The sequence below is a fragment of the Chroicocephalus ridibundus genome, chromosome 1 (assembly GCF_963924245.1).
Source record: "Chroicocephalus ridibundus chromosome 1, bChrRid1.1, whole genome shotgun sequence".
Classification (NCBI taxonomy): domain Eukaryota; kingdom Metazoa; phylum Chordata; class Aves; order Charadriiformes; family Laridae; genus Chroicocephalus; species Chroicocephalus ridibundus.
The window spans coordinates 156,781,231-156,795,490 of NC_086284.1; the positions used below are offsets into that span (position 1 = coordinate 156,781,231).

Below are 14,260 nucleotides of genomic sequence, written 5' to 3' on the forward strand. Positions count from 1 at the left end.
AATTGAAGAGCCAGGTGTTACACTTTGCCAGCAAACGGAGGCTGGCTCTAGATGAAGCAATTACATATGTAGTACTATATTGCTAAAAGAAGTAGTGCTTATTTCTTGCATGTCAAAATGCTACAGCTTCTATGTACTTTGAATATGAATCCTGGAGCTGTGAACTCTGAAATCGCATTCCCAAATCAGGGCTCTGTTTCTAGTGAATAAGGGCAAAATAATATAGAAACAAATTTCTGAATAAAGTATGTCTTTTGATTTCTCAGATATTCACCTTCTTGTATGTGTGTGTCAAGAGAATCACTGCCACCTTAAATTCCTAAAATCTCCTCCATGGAGGGAATGCAGGAGCATAAACTGACTGCTTTTAAAGGGCTAAGCATAAAATTATTTCCTGAATTATAGATGTGTTTACGTTGAAACAATTCCTTTTGTTGCAAGGCTTTCCCCTGCTTAGATTCTAGAAGTCATCACATGCTACATCAGAATGAGGAGTTTTTAAAACGAGCTGCCTGTCTTCCCCAGTCCCTGGGTAACTAGATACACATGTACTGCATAGGATAGATTGTCTTTCTCTTTTTTTTTTAAAAAAAAAAAAAAAGAAGAAAAAGAAAAAAAAAGTCTGAGAAACAAGAAACTGCAGCCAGCCAAGACTGGAATGTGGCACCTTATAAATAAGGCAGGAGACAAGATGCACTCTGATGGCTGAATACAGTAAGGTTATTCAGCTCTAAGCCTGCCTAATCATTGAAGTCAAATGTAACGAATTTACTGGTGCGATCAAGGCCTGAGGGAGGAAATTTTCCCCTTTTGCAGGAACGGCACCATATGTGGCCAGGAAATCCCTTGGCCAAGGCCGGGGGCGTTGCTCCAGTGCACATGTACGGAGAACGAGAGAATGCCACTGTGGGCATCACCATGGGCAGCCATGCTGGAAACATGCTGGGAAGGGAAAGGAAGGCCCCCGAGCTCTGGTACCTACGGAGGATCTCAGGTAGGCAGTCTGGAGAAGCGTGGTGCCATGGCACAACTTGGAGTACCCTTAGCCATGGTCACTGCTTTGACTGCTGGGTAATCCATCCCTCCCCAAGCCAGATTTTAAATAGAAGTGAGAAATTGCCCAAGTACTTGGCCTACTTTTGGGCAGCCCAAGCCAAGCACGGAGCTGCTCATTCTGTACCGGTAACTCCTCAGCAAAGGCTGAGACATTCTGACCCCTCTATATATTCTGTCCACCTCAAGTGCCGGGTGCAGGGCTGGGTGAGGCATTTCCACAGTGCAGCCACAAGCTGCATCCTGCCCTTCCAAAGGGAGTTGAAGAACTGAAGCTTAAGACACATCCTCCACATGAAATTCTGGTCTTCATCAATATGCTAGCAAGTCACTTTTAGCCCATTAGTGAGTCGCCATTGCAGTCAACAGATTTTGGCAGGCAGGTCATGGGATTTTAAAGCTGTGGCGATCCATTACTAAGAAAAATAGTTGCCTACATTTTTGTTAAGAAAGTGAAATGAAAAGATGAGTACCATAGTGAACCCTGTAATACTGCATCCTGTAGTTTCACAGGTGTCCAGAAAGGCACAGGTTTATGATAAGCTGTTTCCAGGACTGCTGAAATGACTGAAGATGCTCTCATTTGATGCTTTAGATTAATTAGGAAGAGAATAACCCAATGTGACTTTTACTCAGATTCAGTAAGGAAAATAAAGGGAGGAAATAGTGTCTGAGGCATGGAAAAGAGTAGGTGTAACAGCAATAGAAATGTTACTTTCAGATCTTACACAAAAACTTAAACACCATTCTTATAAAATACATCTCCATGGATGTTAGTCTGGTGCAAAAGAAGCAAAAAGTGAGGGAAAGAAAATATCAGGCCTCAAATGGACCAGCATGAGGAACTGCTTCCTTCTTGGAGTACATGGAGTCCAAGGACAGAGTTGTCCTCGGAGTGTTTTCAAGGCATCCAAATTCCCAGCATGTCCATACATTTCTTGATTAAACCCCCAGCAAGCTTAAGGCTACCAGTGTACCTTGCCCATTTCATAGCTTTTTCCCAGACTCAGATTATCTCAACATGCTTTTGATATACTGGAAGGGTCAACGCATAAGCATACCCCAACAGGAGGCATCTGGGATGGCTGAAAGGAAAATAGACACCTTCTAGGTGAGATTGTGTGTTAGTGACTTTCACTACCATTCGTGTCACTGTCACAGCGAAGACAAAGACAAAAAAGAGCAAAAGAGACCATTAAATGCTACTCAAACAAACCTCCCACAGCCACACCACCAGAAAAACCATGCGCCCCACCTATTCATTGACAACTGCGCCAGCTCTGCAAATGTAACTGGGAAGATCAATGGCAACAAAACATCAATTTTGTTCTATTTTCTTTATGACTATGGTGCTTCTATATGACAGTCCTCATGCAGACGGGGCCATCTCATGTAGTCCAAATCCAGGCTACGGCACCATGAGTTGAGTCTGAGCAATTCTACTGCTGCTGGGGAAAAGCAAAGGTGACAGGTGTCAGTTAAAACATCTACAGGCATCTGAAAGTGCTGAAACACAGACAAGCCATCACGTGAAATGGTGAAAGAGCCACTGGAGTCTGAGGCCCATTTTGTAATGGCCAAAATTTGCCTTGAACTCCTGCCTTACTTGAGTCACTCAGCCTCACATCTCACAATATTGAAGGATGCTATAATTAGTGAGAAACGTATGACATCGTCATGTCTTGGATAACACATAAAGATATCTCTAGCATTGAAACATGAAATAATAAAAGTAACTGATGCTATTAAATAACAAAAGTAAGTTTATTTTATCAACATTATAAATATTTTCTTTCCCTCCATTTAAGTCCAAAATGAGATAGTAAAACCAGTACAATGGAACAATTCAGGAGCTCCTCAGTTCTGCTGAAAAGGGTCCCCTTTAACAAAAAATTAAATGGAAAATGACATTTTGTCAGTCCAGCAACCCCAGTAGCTGAGCATCTCTAGGTACTTTGTCATTCAAATAGCACAGTTCTAAAAGTGTGTGCGCGTGTGTGTGTGAGTCTATATATATGCATACAAATATTTATAAATATACATATATATAGTAACATACACACATAAATAGACACAGCCACAGAACAGACACTTTTAGTAAATCAAAATGTTTATATGTAATTTAAGTGGGTTCTCAGCTGCACACTGAAATGTGGGCCCTGCACAGCGCAGGCACAATGACGCTGTACTAAGCTAGACCCCGAGTGCTCAAGAGATTCAATACGCACGTGTCGACTTTAACTGCTGCAGAGTCTGTCTGCTTCTGGTGGCTGTCCGAAATCAAGAATCCCATAGCACTTGAAGAGGGGTAAGGAATAATCCTGCAGCATCCTGGCCCCAAACTCCTTCCCTCAGCGAACCAGCTTCTGATATCCCTGACCGTGTGTCGAGCCATTGCAAAAATCAATGTATGTACTCTGTTATCTACAAATACAATACATCACCAGTATCTAATGCATTATGTGTGCAATGCTTTGTGAGGCCTTGAATATTAAAGGCACTACATACAGCCAGCTCCTGTCCTGTCTACAGTGCTGGGGTTTATTTTCATCCTACAGTAACTGCCTCCTACTGAGCACACAGCACGGGCGGCTTTCCAGAGGAACAACAGGTTCACTCTGATCATAGCATTGTACTCCAGCTGCCAGGGAAAAAGGCAAGCCAGATTCTCTCGTGTGCTCTAAGCTCCTTTGAACGGTTCAAATGGCTCAAAGGACCTCAGGAAATCTGCCTGTCCTGCCGAGCTACTGCAGAGCCAGCCCCTGCTGCAGCCACCCCCCTGGGTACAAGGGATGTCTCACCGAGGGGAGGACCACTGAGGACAGAGAGGGACCAGACCCAGGTCCCTTACCATAATTCACATGTGGCCTCTGGAAGCTACCTGTAATTAGAGCAAGCCTTTGCTGCTCCACCTGCTTCATGGGTCTAAAGGACCAGGGACCTGCAACGGGCTCACTGACCGTCCTCTGCTCAGGCACCCATCTGGCCTCAGCACAGGACAGAACCCAGCCCTTGGTGTCATTGACGCTTCCTCCATTTCTCACTTCAGTAAAACAAAGCAAAAAGATAAATCTGATACTAATAAAAGTCTTGGTTTTCATCAAATATATAGAAATATTACAGCAATGTCTTTCCTCACAGCTGGGAAATGATGCAAGGCTTACCATGAAACCACAGCGTGAGGATCTGCCTTGTGGAAATTTCACATACACCAAAATTATACTCTGATTTTTTATTTTAACAGTTGCCAAATTCTGTTTTAAAATAATATATGCATACTGACCTCTGCCACGAGCCCCTGGATGATTGTCAAGGGAAGGAATTTGGCTTTCGTATTTTATTTTTTAAACGAGAAAGGTAAGGACAGAAAATAAGACAAAATACATTTCATGTCGCCATTGATCTATAGATTACAAATACATATAGTTTCCTTCCAGAGGAAGAAATACTAAAGAAATACTTTGCTCATATCAAATGAACTTTTGAAAACAGAAAAAAAATAAAAAATGTATTTTTTCAGCTCCTCCCTCTCTGCCACAACAATCAGTCTTGTTTAAAAAAAAAAAAAAAAGAAAAGAAAACATTTGCATTAATTTCATTTCCGCAGCTTCTACCAAGGAAGAAAAACTTATCTGAATAATGACCTGAGTTATTTTCATGGTTTCCAAACTGCACGTAATCCCGATGATCACGATCTACTAGACAGCTACACGTAGGTGTGTGAAAACAAACACCGGTGGATCTTTCAAAAAAAAACAAAGCAAAATTCAAAAATATATTGCAAGAATTATGCCAAAAGTGGGCTGTCAGCATGTTCATGGGAACTGGTCAGACAAAGTGGAAGTGGAAGCTCTGCTATTTCTGGCAGCTGACTTGTCTGTAGTGATAGAAAACCTAAAGGTGAACATTTTGTGTATGCCTGTGTGCGTGTGTGTTTGCTTTCTCTCCTTTTGTGGTTATAATCTTTGAGGTAAGACAGAGAACAGACAAGTACAGAAGACGCGGCTGGCCTTTACAGCAGCTAAGCAACTTTACATTTCTGAGCTTACAGTGGGTAATGAGGCAAAGAGCTGCTGTTTGTCCTTCTCCAGTGGGACAGCCTCTCTGAAACTTTGTTCCTTTGGGGAATCGGACAGTTTACAGGTTCAGACAAAGATGGTTTTCCTGTTCCCAGCGTGACTGGGGTGGTGATCATTTGTTTGTTGACAGCAGCAAGCCTAGGCTAACTGCTGATGTTCTTGGTCTCCTTCCTACCTCTGGCCGTAATGCAAAGGGGACTGGGTCCGTAAGTCAGTCCATCAGAACCCCCTTCCTCTTGCCTGGATCTCTCCCCAGTGTAAAACCCCTCTTTTCAAAAGTGAAAAATAGCTATTAACTTTTAGACAGGTCTGAAACCTAAGCAGAACTGGGTTAGTCATTATATGCGCAATGGTGGTGTGAGAAACCTTACTGGCAACTTTCTGCTCTGCCATACAACGTGGTGTATCCCATATAACTCCTTTCAATTCAAATGACTGTCTCACTCACAAGGATATTGGAACCACATACCCAGCAACAATGAGGAAGTTAGGTTTTGTTACTGCTGTAAATCTCACTGTGCCCCACACCCTGGGAAAAAAAGACAATAGACAGAGTCCCCTCCAAAACTGAGAAAACTCCTCTGTGACTGAGCACTGAGGACGCAGCTTCCAAGAGGATGGATGGCAAGGGATGGAACGCAGCCAGTAAAAACACTAGGGTTTTTCCTAAGGGCATCCAGAGCTCCTAAAATTTTTTTTGCTACTGCCTGACCATTTGTGAAGACTTAACACAGAGATAACAGGTACTATTTAACTGATGACAAGTGAGGGGAATGGGAGAATAAAAGGAATGCAGGAAACTGTAGAGATGGAGGAGGGCCTGGTTGGGTGTCTTAATGTCCCAGTTAGTTTGGTTCCCCCACATCCTCTTTTCTCTTTCCTTTTTTTTTTTTTTTTTTTAAATAAATTGTACAGATGAACATGGGAGAAGTTCATGCTACTTGCTGGAAGCAATAAAGGTAAATTTCCGTGGCCCATGGATTCCACAGACCTTTGAACGTGTCCCGCCTTATCCATCATGGGCTAACTTATGGAACTTAACCGTTCCGTGGCAAGACTCAGTAGCCCTTAGAAACTGGTGGCATGTCCTCAGGTATTTTCCACGAGAGTGAGAGACACTTTGATTCCATCAGCTTCTTCCTCACATGATGCCCGAGTGCCTCAGGTGCAGCCTTGCGATTTCCAAGGATCCTCTTTGATGTTTTCAGACATCAGACTGCTGTCTCCAGATCCTCATGGGAAACCATTTGGTAGTTTTGTCGACTCTCCAGGTAGGAGGCCAGATCTGGGTCACCAGCTTGCTGAGCCCTGTCACGAGGGGTCTTACCCTATAATAAAGAAACATGAAGAGAAATCTTGTGCTAACATATTTAGAAGAACAGATGAAAGCATGACCTAGAGAAATTACAACAGGAAGGATAAAAGCAAATTTGGAGAATTTACATATTTGTTGCACAAGTTGCTGTTAAGTGAAGTTTTTCTGTCGGAGTCATGAGATTCTGAAGATTTTCAAAGTCCTTGTGTGGTTTAGGACAAATCATGCAGTTCTTCAAGGACATGCTATTCGATAAACCACACAGAAGGGCTCACATGCTGGACGGAACTGATTTTTCATTCCAGGGCTACAATCCCTATGTGAATGAATATGATGCACAGTACTGTAGCTAACACTTGAAAAGTGCACTTCACAGACTATACACTTTTCTAAGGATGTGCAGAGATGCCCAGCATTTGAGATGAGTTCAGCGTGTCTCATTCTGTCTCAAGTACAAATCATTTTTCAGTGCATCAATTCACTACTTTGTTATATGAGCTAACTTATGAGTACTGTTAAATTGGACCAAAAGTCTTGATCCTAAACTATGAAAAAATACTGGAAACACGTTAATGTATCTCCACAAAAACACTCCTGCTTCTGGGATTTCTGGGCAGATGAAGATTAACAAGTCAGAAGCCACTTGTCTGGATTTCAGCTGTTGTAGAAATTATCTTTTGCAATGTACAGTACTCTCATCTGAAAAAGAGATGATCTCTCTTGCCCTTGTAGGTTACCCCATATAATACCCTACCCCATAGCATAACATGGTAGGAATTGTTTTTAATTGTCTTGCTGCAGCAAAGGTGCTTCTGACACTGGAACCTAAACATCCAACCACCTCTCAGCTGCTGGCCACAGGATGCTTATGTTCAGAAATGCCAGAGGGGCAGCTTCAGGACCATGTTCCCAAGTGATCAGATTGTTGTATTGACAGAATATTCCTAGGGTTTGATTTTGCCCAGGCTTCTTTCTCAACCAAGCGTACACCGAGAGAGGGTTGTGGTTAGTGTCACATCAGTGAGCACAGGGGCAAGCAAGGGCAAAAGAAAATGGTTAGCCATCCTCACAAAGCAAGTCAGCCACAATAATCAAGCCTCACAGACGCTATGTAATCGCAAACCAAGGCTCCCCCAGGTGGTCCTTGCCCACAGGCCTCTCTTTTGACCACACAGGAGGAGGATGCTGCTGTGCCATGGAGATGCTTCATTCACTCCCAACACACCGAATAGTTTGAGGCCAGGTTCCCACTATGGTGAAGATGACCCACGTTGGGGACTGAACTGAAGTCTCTTGTACTTGTTTAAATCAATATAGTTTTCTAAATAAAAATAGCTTGTTTAAAAAGAACTGCTTTTGGCACACACGAGGAAGCCTCAATCATGCACACAGCAGGGACGGATGTTGATCGGTCTCGCTTGGCTGCAGTATTTTATAACTGGTTGACGGGGCTGGGTTACCTTGGAGTCCGTCTTTCTCAGAGAGGCTCCCGCATCCACCAGGAGCTGGCAGACGGCACGATGGCGCTGGCAGGCTGCCTTATGTAATGCTGTCTCACCCCTAGACCAAAGTACAGAAACCAGCAGTGAGACACATCACACCAATGTACATTTACGAAGTATGAGGTGCAGAGGACAGACAGAGAAGGATGTTGTATTTCTGCGAGGTTCCCTCTTGCTGGCAGATAGACTTGTGCACTCTCTCCCTTAGCATCTACATCCTTTGACTCAGTAGGAAAGCCTGCAATGCACAAATAGTAGACGAAGAACTGCTGAGGGGTGGGAAAGAACCAAGCATAGGTTTTATGTATTCAAAGGACTGAATGTCACATTCCCATCCAACCACCAGTTCTGCTAACTGCTGCAAAGGCAAACTAGCCACCTTCTTATTTCACAGCAGGAAAAAGAGCAACAGTGTTTGCTTCTTCCTGCAGTTTCTTTCCTCGACCTCATTCCTGGACATATCCTAGAAAAATCCTGCCTATCAAAGCCATGATGGGAGCCCTTGCTGCCCTGGTTCTGATACCCTGCTCTCTTAGATGTGTTTTTGTTTTCCACTACTGGACTGGTGAGCTACTGGGGAAGCTTGAAAACATGCTTCTCAACAGAGAAGGCTGTGTCGTGGGAGCAGATCTATCGCAAAGCTCCTCTCTCAGACTGGGGCTATGTGTAACAGGATTCTGAGACTGACTGTAGTACTGATGTTAAAGAAATCCATCTAGATTCCATCTAGATATCCTCCTAGGAAGAGGAGGAAAGCACGCTTTGAAGGGGGTAAAAACGTGTCCTTAATACTAGTGTCCCACAAATAGGGCCATTAAATAACTTCCAAAACAACAGATGACAAGAAATACATGTAGCAGGATAAATCTTGCACCTATCTACCCAGAAAGTGAGGGTGAATAAAGGAATTTCAGCCTCAGTCCACGACTGGCCAAGTTGAAATATTAATAGGCAACGTCATAATGAATCTGCCTCTGCTGCATGAGAACTACATTCAGAAAGGGATACTATGTGACTTCCCCCTGAGGGTCAAAAGACAAATTCATGCTGCCAGTTACAGCTTGAACCTTCCCTTTTCAAGAGTTAGCAGTATAGGGAGCTTTGTAAAGGCAAGTCATCATAGCCATGTTCACTTGCACTGTATTTCTGTGGCTGTGCTATGCTACTGGATGAAGACAAACAGGCAGTCCATCCATACTCCATCACCCCTGGACTGCACACATGCACCTTGTGCAGAACCTTTCTGGCATTCTCTGTTAGCAGAGGAAGGCACTGTGGGATGAAGAATGGTAGGTTTAACCCCTATGAGAAAGGCTACTTTTGCTTCCCATATATTCCATATGCTTCCCAGGATTATTCATGCTTCCCATATAGACTCTTTGTGACACCTTGATTATATAACAAGACATGGAGCAGTTGGTAATTGGAACGTAAAGTCTTGTTAATAATAACAGAGGCGATCAATGTTTTAACTACTGGAGATAAATCTTCGACTGCACAGGTTGCGGCCACTTGGGACAACGAAGGCAGAGCACTCTGGATGAATCAAGAAGGGACTGAAGAAAAGGTGTGGAGCAAGAAAAGTAATTTACCCTTCAGGTTGCTTCCTCTGTAACTGGGCTCCGGAAACATCGAAGCCCAATGCAGGACTTGTATTCCTCTAGAAAGATTAAGGAGGCATGGGAAGGAGAGGAAGTCCTTTTTGGAGTTCAAGAAACATTTGTTTTAGGGCAGAAAACCACATATGAGATGGTTGCTTGGGTTTGGGTGGGACTTTTGCTTGCTAGTTTGTTTTTTAAGAGATGTGCCATTTTACAAGCTTTTTTATTTGAAAGTTTGCACTTGAAAACCAAGAGAAATCTGCTAGGATAGTGCACATAATGTGAAGGGCAAGGTAGGTTGTACTTACGTTTCACTGTCTGTCATGTCCAGCAATTCAGATGGACCTGCAAAAGACAAGTCAGGTATGTCATATAGCGTTTGGCTGCGTGACTAGAGGAGTACGACAACCAGGGGAAGATTCTGGGTCCAAATATGTAAAAGCAGCCAACTGAAAGCTCAATTTGCACAAATATGCCAAACTTCAAGGTAGTATTTGCTTGTGCAAGCCCTTGCACTAGGAAAATTCTGAATGCAGAGTCTCTGCTGGAGTGTCAGCACCAGGGAATAGCTGCCTCTAAATTATACTGGGAATGAATATTCATGGAGTTTATTTTCTCTTCACCTTGCTCAATTAAGTGGTTCACATAAGTACAGTGCATTGAAAATGCTGATATACTGGAAACCCTGATATATTGCAAGTTAAAATCTATTGTTAGTACTAGAGGGAAAATGTCATTAGGAAGTTGAAATTAGACAAATTCCACCCTGAATGACATCCCTGTGCTACTCCATTTAATAGCGTTATACAGAATGTAGATCAGGGTGGAATATTCCCAGCGGTCTTTATATTGATATGCAAATCCTGTACTCTGCTGGTTAGCAATGATCAGGAAAGTAAGATTAAGAAAAACAGAAAAGATTTTTGTTAAGTGGGACAAAATAATGCATTTATGCTAATGTTCTTTTGTCCTTGATATTCACTACAGGCAGATGTTTATAGCAGCAAATTCCATCACTGAATTACAGTGATATGGAAAGGCTAGGATCTGGATAGCATTCGAAACGAGAAAAACTTTTCCCTTTGCAGTCTGGCTTATTATTCTCCTCTCCACTGCTCTGGAGCATAGTGCCAGATGGTATGGGGCAGTTAGCAAGGGGCACAGTGAAAGTTTACAGGAATTTTCCTTCCTGTGCATGAATATTTCTCTTCAGCAGACTTTGAAATTCAAGAGTTCTCAAGAGCTTACAGCAAATCGCTCCTGAAACTGAGGAATTTCACACTACTTACTTACAAAGGCCTACACACAACCTCTTTGCACTCCATTCACTCTGACTGTGTGTAAAAATGGATCAGAGCAGCCTGTATCTCCCTCCCTCCTTTTACAACATGCACACACAGTACCACTGGGGCAGCTTGCGCTGCCTCAGCTCCTGAGGCTGCAGGTAGCTCCTTCATTTCATCTTTTGACATCATGAGAAAGAGGTGGTCAAAAAAGTATCGTGCTTAGTCCCCAGTGCACAGGGCATTGCATACCCATCGTGGCAGTTCTCCAGACTCACTAACCACTGTCAATTCCTAAAGCACAGCACCCTGCCTCTACCGCCACACATCCGCATCTCCTCACTTGGCAGTTATGTGTTCAATCCTCCCCATCAAAAAGAAGAATCACTCATGACCTCTGAGCTTCTGAGCTTCCATAAGCATGAAAAGGGATACAGGGGGCTAAGCAGGGCCCCTCATTGAGAGGAAAAAAATAATGCCTGAGAAACTAAAAAGAAAAGAAAAAAAACTCAACAGATGAACAAAAAGACTCCTTTACATCTCCCAGGAGAAAAGAAAATCATGTTATCTCAAAAATAGGGGCAATTCTCCATGGCTTGCTGCAATGCCACATCCCAGTGATAGGTAACCAGGAATGACCTGTAGCATGTTAGAAAAGACATTGCCAAGTAAACTGTTATTTCTGTTCATGGATGGGATAATGAAGGTTGTGATCCAAAGACAGAACAGGGTGACTGGGCTGGCTGCATTGGGCACAGAAGTACTTGCCCTTGTAAGTGGAGGAGAGTGGAAAAAAGTGTTAGAACATTAGAAGGAACGATGGAGAGAAGTTAGAATATGACCTGAGAGGGAGGAGAAGGTGGGGCAGAGTGGGTCTGGAGAGATGGGAAGCCAAGGGTGAAGGAAAACTGGTCTAGAGCAGGAAGAAACAGCAAGGCTAGGACAGAGGAGCTGAGTGCTGAGGACTGACTGGGCAGCCTGCGAGCACAGACCTAAGGAGGTGCCAGGTACATCATGTGAAGGGCACTCTCCTGGATGCTGTCCCAAATAAAGCATTTCATGGGAGTGCCCGAACTCCATCTCCGTCATACATAAGGGCCAGATATTGGGGTTAATCGATTAGCAGCACAATGTGGTACCAGGATTCATTTGTTTCATTCTTTCTGGCCTATGTCTGAAGCTGGAATGTCCCAACTCACACACAGCCTGAGCTGTGCCCTTTACTTCTTTATTTTATTCTCACTTGTGCTTCTCTTAAACCATCTCACGCCCTCCTCCTAATTCCCTTTCCCCTCTTTTTTGGACCTCATTTTTACATCAGTCTCCCTGGCGCTGCCAACCGACCATTCCAAATCCCCCTCTGCCCCGGGACAAAAGCTGCACAGATGTGGGAAGGGCTGGCACTGGGAAAGCTAACGGCACTGTCATCCTGACCCAGCGGGGAGGCGGCTGTTTTACTCTGGGACAAGAGGCAGAGAAAGAAAAGGGGACCAAGGCGCAGAGAAAGAGAGGACAAAATAACCCAATAGAAATCCGGAAGGGAAATGCATGAGTGAGATTTCTATCAAGGAAAACAGCAGGGGGGGAAATAAAAACAAAAGATAGAAATGTGTGGAGAGGTGGAGAGAGGAAAAAAAAGAGAGAGAGAAAGAGAGAGAGAGAGAGACTCAAGGGCTAAAGAATGGCAGGATGGGGGGGGTGGTGAGAAGTTCGCATGAAAGGAGCTGAAAAGCATGACACACTGAGGGGAAGCCCAGCTGAGATCACTCTCTTTCCTTAACATCTCCGATAGACTGTCTGTGTAGAATTATTAACTTTTTTCCTTCTCTCCTTCTGCCCCCTTTCACTCCTCCAAAGCCCCTCTCCATTTTCTCATGAGGCAAAGCAGCCTGAGCTGGGGATGGGAGGAGGGAAGGGAAGGAGATGCTCAAACGCAGCTGCCTTTTAGCTGAGCTCACTACAACATAAAAGAGAGACTAAATGACCATATTTCAGAGTCATTTCCAAAATATACAGCACCATGCCGTCCGAAAGGCCTCCGGCCCACAGCACACCCTGCCCTCTCCAATGGATGTGGTTACAGCTACCCACAGGAGACCCACAGCTATTAACCCCTGCCAGTCCCCTGTCCTGTTGGTCCTTCATAGAACTCAGGAAGAAGAGTATTTGCATTAAGCCGTAGTGTCGGATATTATCAGCATTTCTGGGTGTTGATCTGTCAAAACTCTCTGTTTAATAACTTGATTGAGGTAGTTATCTGGGGGACAAAACTGGATTTGGTTCCTTGCCTTCAAAGAGGGAATATTTTTAAAATAATAGTAATCTGCAAAGTCAGAACTATTTCAAGACTTCTCTCAACTCCACACTCCTCATTTTCACCTGATGTGAAGCTTAACGCTCTGGTTTTTCCTGCTAGTGTCTTTTAGCTCAGAATTTCCACTGTATCATAGAAGATAGTTGCGCTATAGGAACATGCCTTCCATCGTAACTGTCTCTCAGCCATGTTGACCTAAAGTTTGGTAAACTTACACATTAAAATAGACTTCCTTGTGCCTTCTAGGAAAGCTAAGCTGTTTTCTGCCTGGGGCCCTCACAAACGTCCACCACCCTAAAACATTCTGCAAATCTAGATATACCAGCAAATGTCAGGCAAACTCACTCTCCTCCAGTGTTGCTTTCTGATGACTATTCAAACTTTGTCCCTGATGTACATCTCTGTCACGGAAAAATTTACTTTCCAAAAGTCTTCTTTGGAACTCCTGAATTTGGTCAGGATTCAAATCCAAACTCACTGATGGCTCTCCACTGTTGACTTTGCAGTGCTAAGAGTAACAAAAGCATTCTCCTCCTTACCAGAGGATGCTACCTAATGGAGCAAGGACATTGAGGTTTGAGGTCACAGAAACATTCAGGATGGGATGCTTCACTGACTGACTGTTCCACCAGAAGTTCCCACCACAAACTCCTAAGGCAACTGTAAACTTATTTCCTCTCTTCTGTGTAAAGTTAAAAAATCCTAGGATGAGCTTCAGAATTCTTGTTTGTCTTTCAAGCCTCTAGAGAAGAGAAGACAAGGCGAAAGCAAACCTTGAAATGTCTTGTATAATGGTTATACATTATAAATAGTTCAGAACTGCCAGATAAAGACTCCAAGCCAAATACAGATGATGATTTAGGAGGTCCTTTTTCTAATGGAGCTTCTTAAACCCTCACTAATTCTGTTTTTGTTAAGCAAGTAAACAGTTAACTCTTCTCTAATGTGTATGCATTAGGATGTGAGGCAGTTGCTGACTGCAGCACTAAACAGATACCTACTGAGTTTGGCCCTCAGTTTCAAGCTAAGTGTTCCTTAGCCCAGCTACAGACGGATCTTAAAAGGTGACCCTCCTACTACAAGCAGAAGACCCCTGATTGAGGAAGGCAGTCT

The 14,260-nt window shown here is 43.5% G+C and overlaps 1 protein-coding gene across 11 annotated transcripts in view; it reads right to left on the reverse strand.

Annotated features, from left to right (window-relative positions):
* Positions 1-2,796: 2,796 nt before the first annotated feature.
* The window catches only part of DGKI (diacylglycerol kinase iota), a 217,565-nt gene continuing 206,101 nt past the window's right edge, over positions 2,797-14,260 (reverse strand). For 10 of the 11 annotated variants that reach the window (XM_063319739.1, XM_063319703.1, XM_063319729.1 and 7 more), the window contains 3 exons: positions 9,859-9,895; positions 7,908-8,007; positions 2,797-6,460 (listed from right to left, as the gene is read on the reverse strand). In XM_063319739.1, coding sequence (XP_063175809.1) covers positions 6,344-6,460; positions 7,908-8,007; positions 9,859-9,895 — 254 coding nt within the window. In that variant the 3' untranslated portion in view covers positions 2,797-6,343. The other variant, XM_063319766.1, reaches the window with a different exon arrangement.